Source organism: Lactuca sativa, chromosome 9 (assembly GCF_002870075.4).
Source record: "Lactuca sativa cultivar Salinas chromosome 9, Lsat_Salinas_v11, whole genome shotgun sequence".
In the NCBI taxonomy this organism is placed as follows: Eukaryota; Viridiplantae; Streptophyta; class Magnoliopsida; order Asterales; family Asteraceae; genus Lactuca; species Lactuca sativa.
Genome location: NC_056631.2, coordinates 34,805,137 through 34,823,762, shown reverse-complemented (window position 1 = coordinate 34,823,762; position 18,626 = coordinate 34,805,137). Strand labels below are relative to the sequence as shown.

Here is an 18,626-nt window from a genome sequence, read left to right as displayed (position 1 = left end):
AAGAGATTAATTAAATTTAGGGGACTGGACTACAATTATTGGATAATTGAGTTATTGGGCTAAGTAGTCCTAAAGGAATAAGGGGTGACCGAAATTATGATGAAAGCCCATCATATTTTCGTCCATGGCCTTATCCAGAAGGTTCCATGGGCTGCTTAGAGTTTAAGCTGTCCATTAGGGTTTTGACTGAAACCCTAGCTGCCCACACAAGTATATAAAGGACCCCTTAGGCTCCAAAAACGTGGACAACTGATTCTCTAGGGTTTCTAGTCGTTTTTGGGTAGCCTCCTCTCTTCTCCTCTTCATCCAAGTTGCATATGGTGTTTGTGACTCCATTAGAGGTGCAGCACTTGAGGCACTAAGCTTTTGAAGCCAATTCAAGCAAGGAATTGATTGTTATTGCAATATAACAATCAAAGGTAATTCTATAAACCCTTATTCAGTTCATAATATGTTAGATCTAAGTTTATTAGTCTTGGATTCAAAGCATGTACAATAGAGAAACCTAGATCCAAGCATTAGGGTTTGAATGAGCACATAGGATTGTTTCTTATGCATAAAACCCATCAGTGGTATCAGAGCCTTGATTGGTTTCAGTTGTATGTGATGCTTAACTGCTTTATTTGCTGAAAAATCGTTTTTTGGCCTCTGCCCGACCTGACTCGGCTAGTCAGTGGATGAACTCGGCGAGTCTGTCCCTGACTCGGCGAGTCCAGTCCCTGAGTCGGCGAGTCCAGGGGTCAGACAGAGGGAATTCCGGGTTTTTGCTGCTGTTTTGACTTGGATTTGATACCTAATTCGTTTTTGAAGTTAAAATCCGATTTTTATCTTAAATTAGTGATTATCCTTGCCAAAACAATTAGATAATTTCAAATCTTCTAAATATTGGTTATTTATATGATAAATATGGATTATTTCAAATTATTTGGTAATTATCTAATGACTAAAATAAGATTAGGTCAAATATAGATAATTGTAAAATTAATTGTTTAATTTGAATTATTTGTTGTTTGATCCCTAATGTTTTGAAATGTTTCAAAACTTGCCCTCACGTTTTGGAATTTAAAATTTGATTAAAAGTTTAATTTTTGAAATGTTAAAATTCTAAAACCCTAGTAATTTGAAAAAGTTCAAATCACACCCTTATGTTTTATTAATTAATTAAAGTGTATAATTAAAAGTGATTTAATAAACCCATAAAGTTTTGGTTTACATTTAATTAAATTAAAAGTATAATTTTACTAAATTAAACCACCTAGTATGTTAAAAGTGTAAAATACACCCTATACTATATATAACATTAAAAGTCTAATAATATATATATGTATGAGTAAACAGTCAGTCTTACCGTTAGTAGACTTCATTCACGAAGCTGGTCTATAAGGGATGTTTAAGGAAATTGCCTATAAAATGGCGATTGAATGGGTATCCACTCTTACCCACCGCACTCTTGACTAGTGGAGGGTCGTTAGCCGAACGGGTAGGATAGGACAGAAACCTTCCATTATAAGTATAATGAAGTACAAAGTAACTAAATGCTTTTACAAATTCCCAAATCATAGTTACTTTAGGAAAAATGTGAAATTGTATGCTAACCCATGGAATTACACTTCGTACCCTTGTCAAACGTTAGTGGAGCGTGTGTGGTTAACCGACACACTAATTTGGGGATGACATTGGTGGCGAAGGGTTACTCGATGCTTATCATAGATCAATGGAGCGTGTGTGGCTAACCGGCACATTGATTAGGTGATAGTAGCATTGGGCGCACCACGTGACTCACATGGTTATTCACACCTTGTTTGTGATCCTCGGCATCCCAGTCACAAATAGTAGGGCATAATCGAGATTAAACATGCCATTGAAAAGTTCAATGAATCTCAAAAGATCTAGGAGTTTCAATTCATTTAAAACTTAAACTTCTTTTTCGTTTTTCATGGTGGAAATTGGTAAATCGTCATTTACCTACCTTCAAATATTCTGCAACTAGATTACGGCATCCCTCTTCTAGGTTGTAGGGTATTGTGTTGGATCCTAGCTTGATGTTTCATTTGGGTGTTGCATCAAGAACTCTAATCAACTTAACTTGAATTTTCTCCCGTTTTGTAGATGTCTAATCGTGGTATTCCCGAATCCCAAGGAAAAGGGGTTCCTAATGAAAGTGAAAGCTTGATTCAAATTGAGAAATCAATGTGGACTAGCTTAATTTCACTTCCTCCTCTTCCTCCCGTTGTTCTCCCTAGTGCTAATGATCGAAGACTTGAAAGGTTCAAGATCACCGAATCCCTATTGGAAATGGAACATCAAGATGGCAAACCCGTGTGTGCTCACATCCTAGGGATGAAATCACACATTGATAGGTTGATCATGTTTGGTGCGTCTATCTCAAATAAGTTGGTTGTGGACTGGGTTCTTCAGTCACTCCCTGTATCGTATGATAAGTTCATTAGAGAGTATCATATGATGAATCTTGACGCAACCCTCATTGACTTGACTTACATGCTTATTGCTGCTGAATCAGAAATGATTTGGCGAAGTAATGGAGCATATTTGTCTAATAAGTCAACCAACCATGCTTCCGTGGACAATCTAGGAGAATCCACATGTTCCTGCTGCCAAGGAAAAGGGAAATGGATACGAAGCTGCCCGAAGGACCTGAAGAATCTAAGAGATGGGAGAGTCGATAAGTATGACTCTACTTCAGGTATAAAATCCACTATCTAACTCCATTTAAATTCCTATTCTTTATTCATAATGTGATAAGATTACATTTGCATGTTTTGCAGGTTTAGAGAAAAGAGAGGAAGTTTGATGGAAGAGCAAGATGAGTCTGATCACAAAGAAATGGATTTCGATCGCATGAATTCGAAGATCAGATTTTGAGCTTAGGAAGTTATGATAGATTTGTTAGGAGTACATGATTACATAGTTTTTCATTTGAATTTTGCATTGTAAGGACATGTTTTCCGCTGTTTTATGAATAAAATAAATTTTGGCTTTTATCTTATTTGTTTATCCTTGCAATGAAATATATGAAAAATTGATGTTTGAATGTTTCTATGGATTTGATTCTTAATTATGTTATTTGTGGAAATGTCAAAAGTTTACCAAATAGGGAGAGTTTCTCATCGCCCAAGTTTCAATTGGACAGAAACTTGAAATCATGCAATGTGTATTGTATGATGAATGAAAAACTTTCACATTTGGGAAACTTAGACTAATTCTTTGACAAAGTGTCAATTGAAGGACTAGGAGATCAAGTACACTAGGTTGTGTGTTGATCAAGTCCACCACAAGAGTGACCAAGAAATTCGTCATGATTTACTAAAGTTTAGTAAATATGGTTATACTTATAAGATTGAGTATAATTCTGAGTTAACTGAAATAGTTTCAATCAATAGCAGAACGAATAAGGAGAATCAAGAAGGCAGAAAGATAAAAGTTTCTCCATTCTAAGAAGAAGGGAGAGTACCTTTTATTGTGTTTTATGATAAGTCTTAATGATTAAGAACCATGTCTCAATTGATCCTCTAAGTGAGTCTTAGTGCAATTGCATGTCTAAGAAGAGGAATCAAGAATTGTAGAAATGGTTAAATCAAAGAGTCAATCATACTTCGTTCCAATATCAAGTCTTGGAGTCATACTCCAAGATTGTGACATTGAGTGACAAGTCTTAAGTAGGTTTATAACACTCATCAAATGAGGAATTTGGAAAAGTTTTCTTATTCTACACATTTGAAATTGGTAAGTTGTGATGTCTTGGATAAGACAAAGAACAACTAAGACCAATTTGTTAAGTGTTTTGTCTTGATAAATGCTTCACTAACTCTTGAATATTTGTTTGTCAAGAAATGTTTCTTGACAAGAGAATCTTATATGTCAAGGAGTCAGTGGGAGTCTTAATGGTCTTGAAAGGTTTCAAGAACAAATCAAGAATAAACCTTATCGATCATCACTAGCACACGACTTGAGGTTTACAACCTATCGTGCTGACATTATTTTGTTTCTATGCCATTCCAATTGAGTTAATTGTGTATATGAGTTCTATGAGTTCTCATTTGAATGCATACTAACGCCTTAGTCGATGGAAAGTACAAGTTACTAAACTACTTGGAAGACATGGTGGGCACTCGTGTTACCATAAGACAAGAAATCAAGATTAAGAAAGTTCAGTCCATATGAATTTGGATTTGTCACAAACCTTGTTTTTGGCAAATTCACATGGATAGGAACTCATACACCATAAAATCTAAGTGTCATAAGTTTCCTCCTTCAAAATGACTGTGAGGAAATGCTTTCACTAAGAGAGATTTTAAGAGGATAGCGTTTGTGAAAATTGAATTCTCAAATTCGATTATGGTTACGACATCCCTTTGCATAGTTCGAATTGTGAGATTTGGCAATTAGTTTGAACATTTGGAACTTAGTAACATAAGTTCTGAATTGTTTAAACACACATATGAGCTATCTAAGACAAAAGTGTATAAGGTTAAGAAGCCTAGATAAAGGCTTATCGAAGCATCTGGTATTAGAAATATGAATTCCAGAAATTCAATAGGCATTGTTTTCTGAAAGTTCATTTGTTTTCTGAATACATGTCAAAGCTAGTGGGAGCATAAGTGTTATGCTTATATGATAATAATCATCATGATAGTGGGAGCATAAGTGTTATGCTTGTATGATTATTATGGCGAGTATTGCAAGTTAGCAATATTAATTATAGAAAAACAAAGATTCAATTTGCAAAGTTGCATGGGTTGAAGAGTTGTTTTGATATAATTAAGGGAGAGAATATTATACTTCGTTTCAAAATCTAAAGCTTAGATGGAGAAATTTTAACATTTTCAGTCAAAGGATAGATTGTGTGTTCTTAAAATTCGATTATGATTACGGCATCCCTCTTCATAGTTCGAATTGTGAGAACATGACACATAAAATATTATGGCAAAAGATTGGTAAAGTATCATATCTTTATGTAAGACATTATGCATCGTGTCCCATACGCTTCGGGTATAGGATCGATTGCAAATGCTATAATATTTACCATTCTAAAATTTTTCCAAATGTCTAGCGCATTAAGAGGGAAAAAGGACTAGAATTTGTTTTGACTAAAATAATTAAACAACTATAAAAGGACGATCCAAAGTTCGCTGAGGATTGGTTGCTTGTGAGTAGTTGGGAGTATGATATTGGATGGACCATATCGACATTATTATTAATAGATAAGATTCTATTAAGAATGAGTTGTCATATGGCAAATGTGGAAATGTTTCCATATTGGGAATTGGATATTGAGAATCTATGTCTAGATTAGAAACTTTTATGCAAGAAGGATGTTCAAAGGAATGTACTTTGAATGTGAGACTTCACGTCTATAGAATTGTCTAGTAACAATTTGAGATAGAGTACTTTGTAATTTCATTGGTCAAGTCTTGGTGACTTTTGTGCTATGACTTTACGAAAGGATCGTTGCGTAAAATGTCAGAATCTAGCATATTCTAGTAGTGGCAAGAACCTTGTGTTCTTACACTAATGATAAGGATTGGGAATTGTGAAATGAGCATCATTGAAAAGGTTTTTCAATTGTTCTATTTCACAAAGTATAGACCATAGGAAACAAAGTGTGCATGCTTAGAGTATGGGACATTTGTTGGTGTAATTCAAGTTATAAGTTGATTATCTAAAACATTAAATGATAAATAATGAGTAATCAATATGATGGATAAATAGAAGTGTTTTATTTACTCTCACAGGTTTGGGACCATATAGGATTAAGTATTATTATCATGTTTCAGTTTGCATGTTTTGACTTCCATAATAACTAGGTTATTCAAACATCCACAGTCGGTCATACGTTGGGAGTAGGTATGAATAAAGACTGTCATGAATCTGTCTGTAGATTGTCTGAAGTGTTTAGACATAGCACAAGTTTGCTGCAGAGTTCATGAGTGCTTTGATAAGATTAGAGTATTGGATTAAACCCACGATCACTTGGATCACTTCAGGGATTTATCACGAGTGATTAGTGAGACGATAACATTATATATTCTTGAAACCGAGACGTGTGAGTTGTTATTTGTTGGTCGGTTGCACATTTATAATAAGTAAACGCACCAGTAACTTGGTGTTATAAAACTTATTGTTGTATGTGATTTGATCAATAAATGCAAGCGAGCATTTGAGTCGAAGTTTATCCATTCCTTTTACCTTAAGTGGGATAAAAGCGATATCTGTGGGCCTCTCGATGATTTAGTGATGCACCTAAGCGCTTGGCCAAGCCGGGACTAAGTTGATGTGTTCAATTGTAGTCTGTTATCAGTCGTCATAAATCGGAAGTCGGGAAACAGTATAGAGAGAATGATTGAAATTCATGTCTTTTGTCTATACGATATCTTGAGAATGGAGGAATATATAATCCCTTATCTAGAGGACACGCTATCTGATAAGATCAGAGTTGACAGCGGCTTTGAAAGCTACGATTGCTGATTAGGTTCTGAAGTCATACGGAAAATAGTTATTAGACTTATCCAAGTGGGAGACTGTTGGATTAGTGTCTAAGTCCATAACTATTTTGGTATGTACTTGACCCGATTATGAGCATGGTCCTTTTGGGTTGCCTTCACCATAGCAATATGTAGGATGATTTAAGGAGAGAAAGGTTTAAATATGATTTATTAATATATTATGAGAATAATATATTAAAGGAGAAATCATATTGTTTAATTAGTATTAGTCAAGAATTAATTGATAATTAATTTTGTGGCTAAAAGAGATTAATTAAATTTAGGGGACTGGACTACAATTATTGGATAATTGAGTTATTGGGCTAAGTAGTCCTAAAGGAATAAGGGGTGAACGAAATTATGATGAAAGCCCATCATATTTTCGTCCATGGCCTTATCCAGAAGGTTCCATGGGCTGCTTAGAGTTTAAGCTGTCCATTAGGGTTTTGACTGAAACCCTAGCTGCCCACACAAGTATATAAAGGACCCCTTAGGCTCCAAAAACGTGGACAACTGATTCTCTAGGGTTTCTAGTCGTTTTTGGGTAGCCTCCTCTCTTCTCCTCTTCATCCAAGTTGCATATGGTGTTTGTGACTCCATTAGAGGTGCAGCACTTGAGGCACTAAGCTTTTGAAGCCAATTCAAGCAAGGAATTGATTGTTATTGCAATATAACAATCAAAGGTAATTCTATAAACCCTTATTCAGCTCATAATATGTTAGATCTAAGTTTATTAGTCTTGGATTCAAAGCATGTACAATAGAGAAACTTAGATCCAAGCATTAGGGTTTGAATGAGCACATAAGATTGTTTCTTATGCATAAAACCCATCAAGTAGATCCGGAGTTTGAGCTGCATTTCTGAATCATCAGAGGTATAAAGTTGATACCTTGGCTTTCTATTACTTAGATCTTCATTTAGGGTAGTATGTTGTCACGTTTGGGCCATATTGAAGTCATTTTCAGGATTTGAGGGTATTATGAAGTTATGACTTCAGATCTAGGCACTCATGAGCTTATGAGGCTTAAAGTTTCCATCTTTATCTAGCCTTGGCCCTTCCCCATGCCCTAGACCTCTTATATAGCTTAGTTTTGGTGTTTCTAGCTTCATGACACCATGCATGAACGTAAGGTTAGCAACTTTACGTGGTAACTTAGTCCTAGGGGACCAGATCTATGGTTTGGAGGAATTGAACTCTATTGGAAGTGACTGAATGGATTTAGACTAAGGGGGACTCGATGATTTGTTCATCCAACTCAGCGAGTTGGGTCGTGGTCCCCCAACCTTTTCTGTTACCGAGCAAACTCGTCGAGTCTAGGAGACGAGTCAACGAGTTGGCCATGTGTAACAACGTAAAAATTTAAAAGCATTTTTCATTTTTAAAAATGACAACCATAACTCATAAAATAGTTCTCAAAATCTCATAATGTCAAATGTCATAATAATAACAAATGCCAGAATCTCCAACAACTCTTCTTCTAGTGTGTACAGATCATGCTGACGCCTTCCCGCGATCCTCATTGGTACCTGAAACACATATCACGCAAACGGTAAGCATAAAAGCTTAGTGAGTTCCCCAAAATACCACATACATAACAATTAGCCACTCGAGGCTATAGATCTATGATGCCTTCCAGCTAATGTGTCTCAGTGGACCTTCCGGCTCCACGACTCGGGTAGACCTTCCGGCCCTACCCTGATGACCTTCCGGTCCATACACTATTGACCTTCCGGTCCATATCATAATGACCTTCCGGTCCATACCATACTATTCAAACCATACATAGCACATACATATCATATAACAGCATACATCGCATTCTACTCGTAGCACATAAGACCTTCCGGTCACACATAATTACCACTCTAGGTAAAGTATAGTGAGAAGACTCACCTCGTACGATGTCGGATAACCTCTCGTGCTTGATAACCCGACCTAGCCTCCTCCTATTCACATAATAACATTTCTAATCAATACCTTCTCATGTCCTTACTTCCAAAGGATAGGTAGAAGACCATTCTACCCCTCCCCGATCTCTCATGAACCAGCTTGACCATAACCCTAAGGTCAACTGAAGTCAACTCCAGTCAACGGTCAAACTTTGACCCGACTCGTCGAGTGCACTCGGGTGACTCGGCGAGTCCAACATGTCCTCCTAATCCTTCTAAGGCTTCACTCGAATCGTCGAGTGAACCTTCCACTCGACGGGTTACCTCTGGTCATGAATCGCGGGGCAACCCCGACTCGACTCGTCGAGTTCTATTATGGACTCGACGAGTTCCTTCCATAGCCATACTCAAATGACCTTCTGAGGTCAGATCTGCTTCTCTAACTTATAGATTTGACCTTTAAACACTCGAAGGTCATGTAAAGGTTTAACCTTTATACTCATGCAACACTCATAAGGCTCTTTTTGGTGAAATAACTCCTAAAATGGCAACCTAGGTTCAAAACTCCATTGGAAATGCATAAAGCTGGATGCTTGGGACTTCCTGGACCTAAAAGGGTCCATATCTTTAACACAACTCGAATGAGGGGGGTTTGAGGCATCCAAAACCCTAAAAAGGAATGATTCAAGCCCTAACCCCAAATAATGAAATCCATACAAAAGAGAGAAAGAGGAGTCCGTTTTGGTACCTCAAGATGAAACTTCTTGCTTGGCTAACTCAGAATAGCAACCTCCTTTGACCCTTCTTGCTGGAGCTCTTCTCCTTTCTTGCAAAATCACACCAAAAGCTCAAATGGCCTTCTCTCTCTCGCTCTACACACTCAAGCTCGATGGGGTTTCTCTCTCTGCGATGGTAGCTGCAAATGAAGGCCATAAGTGCCTTTAAATAGGGCTCGGGACCAAGGATTTAAGGTTTATGTCCACAGCGCGGACTCGTTGAGTCGACTCACCAACTCGTCGAGTCCATTCATTAAATCCAGTCAGCAATCACGATCCTACTTGACGAGTCTAGGCGTCAACTCGTCGAGTCCCTCTTCTTGACACAAATAAATAATGAACATTTGATACTTGGAATTATTGATGTTACAATTCTCCCCTAATAGAATCAGACTTCGCCCTCGAAGTCTCGCTCTGCAAACAACCCTGGGTGCTGCGCCCGCATCTCCAACTCCGGCTCCCAAGTCAGTTCGGACCCTCTCCGATGTTGCCACTGGACCTGAACCAGGGGCACCTCCTTGTTCCTTAGAACCTTGATCCTCTGATCCAGGATCGCGATCGGCCTCTAAACATAATTCAGGCTCGCATCCACCTGTATATCCTCTAGTGGCACTACCGCCGACTCGTCGGCTATACACTTCCTCAACTGAGACACGTGGAAGGTATCATGTATCTGGCTCAACTCCGCATGTAGCTCTATTTGATACGCTACCCTGCCCACCCTTGCGGTCACTCTGAAAGGACCAATGTACCGGGGCCCCAACTTGCCCCTCTTCCTGAATCGGATCACTCCTTTCCAAGGAGATACCTTCAGGAGTATGAAGTCACCAACCTGAAACTCGAGCTCTGATCGTCGCCTTGCCGCATAACTTTTCTGGCGACTCTGAGCTGTCAACAACCTTTTTCTGACCTGCTGTATCTGCTCAGTTGTTTGAAGTACTATCTCAGTGCTATCCATCACTCGTTGCCCCACCTCTCCCCAGCATATGGGAGTCCGACATCTCCTCCCATATAACAACTCGAAGGGAGGCATACCAATACTCGAATGGTGGTTGTTGTTATAGGAAAACTCAACCAATGGCAAATACGTGTCCCAACTTCCCCCAAAGTCCAACACACATGCTCGAAGCATGTCCTCGAGCGTCTGAATTATCTGCTCACTCTGTCCTTCCGTCTGTGGGTGGTAAGCGGTGCTGAAATGCAAGCTCGTACCCAACTCCTCATGGAATTTCTTCCAGAATCTGGAAGTGAAACGTACATCTCGATCTGACACAATTGAGATCGGTACTCCGTGCCGTGATACCACCTCTCTCACTTACATCTCTTCCAGTCTCTCTGTGGAAGAGCTCTCGCTGATAACAAGGAAGTGAGCGCTCTTCGTCAGCCGGTCAACGATCATCCAAATTGCATCGACACCCCTCGCGGTCCTCAGCAATTTGGTGATAAAATCCATGGAAATTTGTTCCCACTTCCATTGGGGAACCTCGAGTGGCTGCAACTTTCCATGCGGACGTTGGTGCTCGGCCTTAACCTTGCGACAGGTCAAGCACCTCTCAACAAACCACACCACATCCCTCTTCATACAGGACCACCAATACTCTCTCTTCAGGTCCAAATACATCTTAGTGGCCCCGGGATGGATCGAGAACCTCGATCTGTGTGCCTCCTCCATCAGGATGGTACATTCCCCGCCCATAAATGGCACCCACATCCGACCTTGAAAGGTCATAAGCCCCCGGCTATCGGTAACAAACTCAGATACCTGACCAATCACCCACTCTCTCTTGCGGTTCTTCGGTTTCACAGCCTCTACCTGGGCCTCTCGGATGGTATCCAATACCGGAGTCATCATCGTCATCCTCATATAAATATCTCGAATCGGGGCATCCTCCACCCTACGACTCAGGGCATCGGCTACCACATTAGCCTTGCCCGGGTGGTACAAGATCTCACAATCATAATCCTTTACTACATCCAACCATCTCCTCTGGCGCATATTTAGGTTGCGCTGATCCATCAGATACTTCAAACTCTTATGGTCCGTGTATATGGTACACCGAACCCCATACAAACAATGGCACCATATCTTTAGGGCGAACACCACCGCCCCTAACTCTAAATCGCAGGTGGGATAGCTCGCCTCGTGAGGCTTCAGCTGCCTCGTTGCGTACGCTATCACGTGCCCTCTCTGCATAAGCACCGCACCCAACCCCAATATCGATGCGTTACAATACACCACGAAATCCTCCATTCCCTTTGGAAGGGCTAACACCAGGGCTTCGCACAGCCTCTGGCGAAGAGTCTCAAACGAGGTCTACTGCTCTGGACCCCACGTAAAAGCAGCGCCCTTCCGGGTCATCTTGGTGAGAGGCACGACAATCTTGGAGAAATCCTTGATAAATCTCCGATAGTAGTCGGCCAACCTTAGAAAACTCCTGATCTCGGTGGGGGATCTCGGCACCTGCCAGCTCATAACCGCCTTAATCTTGGCCGGATCGACCAGTATCCCATTCTGGTTGACGAGGTGTCCCAATAACTGGACCTCTCATAACCAGAAATCACACTTGGAGAATTTGGTGTAAAGCCTCTCTGACCTAAAAACTATGAGAATCTCTCTTAGGTGCTCCTCATGTTGCTCTCTAGATCTCGAATACACCAGGATATCGTCTATAAACACAATCACCGATCTATCCAACATCGGTCTAAATAATCTGTTCATGAGATCCATGAACGTTGCTGGTGCATTGGTGAGCCCGAAAGGCATCACCACGAACTCGTAGTGTCCATAATGAGTCCTAAACGCCGTCTTCTGAATATCCTCATCACGCACCCTCATCTGGTGATATCCAGACCTCATGTCTATCTTGGAGAACCAAAATGCTCCCTATAACTGATCGAACAGATCATCGATCCTCGTTAATGGATAACGGTTCTTGACCGTCAACTTGTTCAACTCCCGGTAATCAATGCACATCCGGTGTGAACCATCCTTTTTCTTGACAAAAAGGATCGGCGCTCCCCACAACAAGCTACTCGGTCGAATAAACCCCTTCCCCAGCAGCTCCTGTAGCTACGAGGATAACTCCTGCATCTCTGGCAGCGCAAGGCGATAATGCGCCTTGGCGATAGGTGCTGCCCCCAGAACCAAATCGATGCGGAACTCTACCTTCCTCTCGGGAGGCACACCCGGCAAACCTCTGGAAAAACATCCGGGAACTCACGCACTATCGGAACATCATCAACCGAACTCGGCCTCTCAGCGGTCACTCGCGTATCCATCACATAAGCTAAAAACCCGCTGCAGCCCTGTTGTAAACTCTGTCTCGCTCTGGCAGCCAAACAAAATGCTGACCCACTTCAGGTACCCTCGCCATATACAATCAGCACTCCCCCACTAGGGTCTCGTATCGTCACCATCTGCCTCTCGCAGTCTATAACCGCCCCAAATCGGCTCAACAAATCCATGCCCAATATAATGCAAATGTCTCCCATCGCAATCGGGACCAGATCTATCGGGAACTCAACACCGAAGATCTCGAGTACACATCCTCGAATCACGTCAGTAGCATACACCGCTCGCTCGTCAGCTATGGAAACTCATAGGGGTCGACTCAACACCTCTCGTCGAATGTTGATGTGCTGACAATCTCGTAGAGGTCCATATCCGCCTTCCAAACTACCTACTTGTCTTGATACATCTTTTATTTTATTACAAAACCTGAATAACATAAAATTGAAACCAATTAGCAACCTAAAACCAATTTGCCGACATAACTTATAACTTTAATTTATTACGAATTTTCTTCCATGGCCACAATAGCAAACACAGACCAACCACATATTCACCAGCAAAAGTAAGTCCAACTTGCAGGGGTTAGTTGCAGTTGTTCTTTGGTGTAAGGATCACATAGTTGTACATTTTTTTGGTGCGATAAATCAATAAAAATGAATAAATAATTGAAAATGTAGTGAGAAAAATGTTAAGTAGTTAACATGGAAAAGATCACAAAAGCTACCAACAGGAATGTGGTTATACACAAGCAATTTTTTATCCTTTAAGTAATATACGACTCTCAACGGAACCCCATTTTTGTTATCTATCTTCACTAAAACCTCCGATTGTGATTTTAATTCACTGTTTGCTTACCACCATATCTTTCGTTATCATCACTATATGAAGCAAACACCTTTAAGCTACTTTCTAAATCACACCGGATTCTATCAATTCTCAAAAACAAAGTCGTAATTTCCGAACCATAAAAATACGTGGCATACCTGCTGAAAGGATGACATAAATCGGTGTCTAGGTCTACTAGGCCTTCAATTTCAGGATATTAAAGCTAAATAAGAAAACAATCATCAAATAAATATAAAATATAATCACTAATATTTATTATTTGGATCATAAATATAAGATTGAGATGTCCAAAAGATCGAAAGTGGATGAAAAAAAGAGATAAATTGAATTTGGGTTTGGAGAGAAGAACATAAGCAATCACTTGAAGGCCAAAATGTTAAAATGTTGTTTTTAAACATTATCTACTTCTACTGGGATTTTCATTGAATACCTGGAGTACGGGTCTGGTGACACCATCACACCTGATCAAGAATAAAATTGAAACCAATCTTCTATAGTCTAGACCACCTTCTTCACGTCATCAACCACCAAACATAAAGGAGGCGACGTTTTGACTGGCATTCCTCCACCCCGTCGTTCTCGTCCCCTATCCCTGCGCCATACATATCCTTCATATCCTACACATGAACACCACATTCAGATTACTACCGACTAAATAGAAAAAGAAATGAAGGAAATAAGTAGATGAAGAACGAAATCAACAATCACGTGAAAAATTAAGCCGTCGAGAAAAAAATCTAACAGTTGGGAAGAAGATAGCAAAGAGACGAATCTTGAAATTTTTATATTTCTGTTTCTTTATCCGACCGTCGTCTGTAGTTTGCTACGCTAGAGCATGGACGAACCCTAGATAGAAAGATGTAGGTGGTAGTGCTGGTCTGACGACTTAAGAAACATCAGGGAAATCAACGACTTGATTGTGGTGAGTATCTGACGGGGTGGAGGGAGAACCAAAGATGATAGAAAAAAGAAGGCGGTGGGAAGCGAGGAACAAATATAGGAAAAAAAAGAGGCAATGAGAACAGCGGTGGAGGAATTTAGAACACAAAAAAAAAATGGTGGAAGCAACAAATTTGATTGGGGGTAATGGGCGGTGAAGGGACCAAAATGTCAATGCCACAAACCACTATAGCCAAAGTCTGAATGAGCATAAATAAACTGTTCACAAAGGGACTTAAACGTCAATAAATGAAAATAGACAAAATTTCACGATTGGTCCCTGTGGTTTACACAATATCGCACTTTGAGGACTTTCTAGCAAAAAGTCACGCGAATGATCCTTAAGGTTTCATTTAATTGCGCGATTGGTCCTTGACCCTAACCCCGTCATTTTTGAGCCGTTAGTGAAGGGGTAAATTGGTCTTTTCATCTTGTTGTGCATCAGAGTATATAACTTAAGGTCCGCCTTTGTATCCTTCTACTTCTCGTTCCTTGCCTCTGTTCTTCCCTCCCTACTCACATTCTATTCCAAAATTGAAGAAGATGGTGATATGCCACTGTGGAAGGCCGGCGATTTTGGTGACATCGTGGACTGACTTGAACCCAGGTCGTCGATTTTGGTCATGCTCAAGGTTAGGAGGAACATGCAGCTTTTTTGGATGGTTCGACCCTCCCATGTGCCCTAGGTCAACTGTTGTGATTCCGGGGTTGTTGCGTGGAAGAAACAATCTCGAAGCAAGATTGATGATGGTGAAATGGCTACTTTGTATGAGTTGGTTGTTTTTCATGGTGTGTTACCTTTTCAAGTAAAAAATCAAGAAGCATTTGGGGGGGAAATCTATAACTTGGAATCTGTGTTTTGGTCCCATTTTTTTCATAGCTTTTGAAGGATTTTCCCTATGATTGTATGTAATGTTGAGACAAGAAAATGTAACAGATATAATATGTAATGTATGTTTGATGTTTTGTTTTAATGTGATGGATATTATATTAGCAAGGAAGGAAATTGTCAATTTGATTGCATGTAAGTGTAATGTTGATTATTAAAGTGCAGTAACATAGCCAAAAAACTAATTACCAGAGTAGCATTACCATTAACCATAATGCATGTAAGTGTAATATCATGTTACAAACATAGAATACCCAAAAGACCTATCAAAAGTAGTTGTTTTGACTGACATACCATAACCAAACTTAGTAAACATGTTCTAACTTTAATTAGACATAATAGCAAAAGATTACTTAGAAATACAAACTAAGCTACAACATGTTTTCCCTTCTTTTGTCCACCCCCTATCCAGCTTCACTAGGACCTCCCTGTCCCTTGCAAGTCCTAGCATTGTGACCTTTGTTGTGGCATTTGCTACAAGTGACTGTCAAGTGTTTCCTACTTAACTTGGTACTTTGAGTTGGCTCATCAACTGCCCTCTTCCTTTTTTTTCTTTGGCCTACCAACCTATAAACAAATTCATATGGTTACATATTAACAATTTTATTAAATAGTTTCAAGTTAAATTAAACAAAACATGTATGACAACAAACCTGTTTGTGATGTTTGGGTGGGAGAAAGGTTGTTGGACAATCAGATCTAGGCCACATGCTCCTTCCATTTATTGGGTCAATTGTGTGTTGGTACATAGCATTCCATGTACTGAGCCAGTAACATTTGCTCACCCAAGCCTCAGGATCTCCACATTCTGACCCATTCTGCATCTTATCATACATTGCAACAATAGCATGCTGGCATGGAATACCTGTAATGTCCCATTTCCTGCAAGTGCAACTCCTCTCTTTCAAATTCACAACATACTGCTCCATCCATAGACCAGTCACTTGATATTTATCAGCTCCATTAAATAGAACCCTCATCTTACTTGCCTCTGTCTTAGTGTTTTCTAAGATTGTTGTTGCAGTTGTACTTAGAGAACCTTTGCATTTGTCTAGCACCTTATGAACATTTACTATTCTCTTTGTGAGTTATTCTCTAATATATTCCAAACAAGTGATTATAGGCTTGTCCCTTGCCTCATCTAGCTTGGAGTTAAATACCTCACACAAGTTATTTGTTAAACTATCAGTCAATGCCCTTCCTATATATAAAACCAAACAATTAATTACTGAAATCAGTTATGAAATATGTTAGTGAAAAGAGTATGATACTTACCAGAGAAATGGGATCTTGCCCAGTGTTTTGCAGGAATTTTACTTAACGACTCATGTGCTTCTGGGTTAAGCTTTTTCAGTTTCTCCATAGCCCTATTAAATTTTGGTATGTTGTATGCTTTTCCACAACACCATACTGCTTCCCTCAATTCATCTCCTTTGTGTTTCAATTTCATGTTGTCATACACATGTCTTAAACAGAACCTTTGCTCAGCTGATGGAAATAACTTCTCTATTGCAGCCAAGATTCCCTGTGAGTACAATTAAAATAAGTTAGTAAATGAAATAATAAAAAAAAGTAAAAGTGAATAAAAAGTTAGAGGGTACCTTTTGCCGATCTGAAATGAAAGTGAAGTTAGATGAAGAATTCAAATCTAAGTCATCACCCAAGTGTTCCAAAAACCATGTCCAAGAGTTAATATTTTCAGTCTCTACGATGGCATATGCAACTGGGTAAATGCCATTGTTCGAATCAAGCCCAACTGCAGTAAGAATTTGTCCTGGAAAGGGACCCTTCAAAAACGTACCATCAAATCCAAGAAAATCCCTCAAACCTTTTTTAAATCCCTCCTTTAATGGACCTAAGCATATATATATATATATATATATATATATATATATATATATATATATATATATATATATATATATCCGTTTGAAGATCCTTGTCTCAGAACACACATTGGGTTCAGTTTCGACATCTATCTTCACAGTTGTTCCTGGATTCTTTGACTTCAATTCCATGGCATATTCTCTCAAAACACCGTACTGCTTTTCATAATCACCATAAACATATTGTTTTGCCATAGCTTTGGCCCGAAATACTTTCATCTTTGATATTGAAAGTGAATACCTCTGTACTAACTCCTCTTGTAAAGCACGTGTAGGGATCTTGGGGTTACTTTCAACTTGATGCAATATGTTGTTAGCTAGAAACTTAGATGAACAAGCCCTCACTGTCCTTGTTTGCAAACAAGAATGAGAATCTTCGTATGTTTTGACAGTCCAAAGTTCTTTCTCATCTGCCCTAGATATAAAAAGAACCCATGGACAAGTTGTTTTCTTGGAAAGTACTAAATTGCCCCTATCTTTATTATTGTCACCAGTCAATTCAGGAACAATACCCCTACACTTTACCCTAACTCTTGTCTTGTCATTCTTTACATAATGTAGATCCCTCCTTTCTTTTACAGAGTAGTTGGCAATAACTTCTCTTATTTTTTCCTTTTCCTTGAACGTCTGACCAATCTTAAAAGCTTTAGTGTGAACCTCACCAGATGAACAAGCAACTGGTTTTAGAATGGACCTTAACAATTTCTTCCTAGGCTCTTTTTCATTAGCAAATGACTCAAATACATCATTGTCTAAGACTTCTAAAGGTTCATCTTCAATGTCTTCATGTTCCTTAGTATTATTGTTTGTCGGATCAAGCTGGCCCAAGTCAATGTCTTCATCAAGTACACTACAGAAGTTGATCATGTTCACCTCCACATCATCTATCAAATGTTCCTCATCAAACACTATTTTTTTTTGCATCATGCTGACTATCAAAATCACTTTCATCTGCACTATCCTCACAATCATATTCATCATCTACAACTGGATCATTATTCATAACTGGCTCATCATATTGGTCATCTATGATTGGCACATCATTCATAACAGGTACATCATTCATAACTGGTTCATCATTCAAATCTGGTTCATCATTCATAACTGGTTCATCATTCAAAACTGGCTCATCAGTCATAACTGGCTCATCATCCATAACTGGCTCACTATCCTGTATCACTTGTGAAGGTCCATCAAATGTTCCATATGGCACAATGGACTGGGAGTAGTCTAATTTTTTCCTAGAAGACCCAACAACTTTTCCCTTCTTTTGGTTCCTATCTAGTTCAGGGGATACATCAGTAACCAACTCCTCAATAATAACCTTGGTGGGGGACAAAAAATAACTGTTAACCCTTGTATGCCCATGCTCTATGTAGATACTTAAAAGGTTTTTTTTTTCCACATAATTTGACAATACATGCACATCCCCATCATTTCCTAGAGGTAACAGACCAAAGTCCAACTCTACTTCTGGAATAAGAAAATGATAATACAAAGTTTGCCCTTCTACGTACTCTATTTCTCGAACCATTGTATCCAACTCATGCACAGAGAAAACGTCAATATCTACGAAGTCAACATAGTCTATTGTTCCATCTACGT

At 39.3% G+C, this 18,626-nt stretch overlaps 1 protein-coding gene across 1 annotated transcript; it reads right to left on the bottom strand.

The window, feature by feature from the left end:
• Positions 1-15,663: 15,663 nt before the first annotated feature.
• LOC111879468 (uncharacterized) lies at positions 15,664-16,115 on the bottom strand. The gene is made up of 2 exons (XM_023875939.2): positions 15,789-16,115; positions 15,664-15,702 (listed from the first exon to the last, which is right to left on the bottom strand). The coding sequence occupies exons 1-2, from the start codon at positions 16,113-16,115 to the stop codon at positions 15,664-15,666; spliced, it is 366 nt and encodes a 121-aa protein (XP_023731707.2).
• Between the last annotated feature and the right edge of the window lie 2,511 nt (positions 16,116-18,626).

What these genes read in the sequence shown, in the direction of transcription:
- LOC111879468 (XM_023875939.2), bottom strand. Translation starts at nt 16,115, where the DNA reads ATGAGGGTTCTATTTAATGGAGCTGATAAATATCAAGTGACTGGTCTA. An exon ending in CACCCAAACATCACAAACAG is followed by an intron (nt 15,703 to 15,788) that starts GTTTGTTGTCAT and finishes ATTTGTTTATAG; the next exon opens with GTTGGTAGGCCAAAGAAAAA.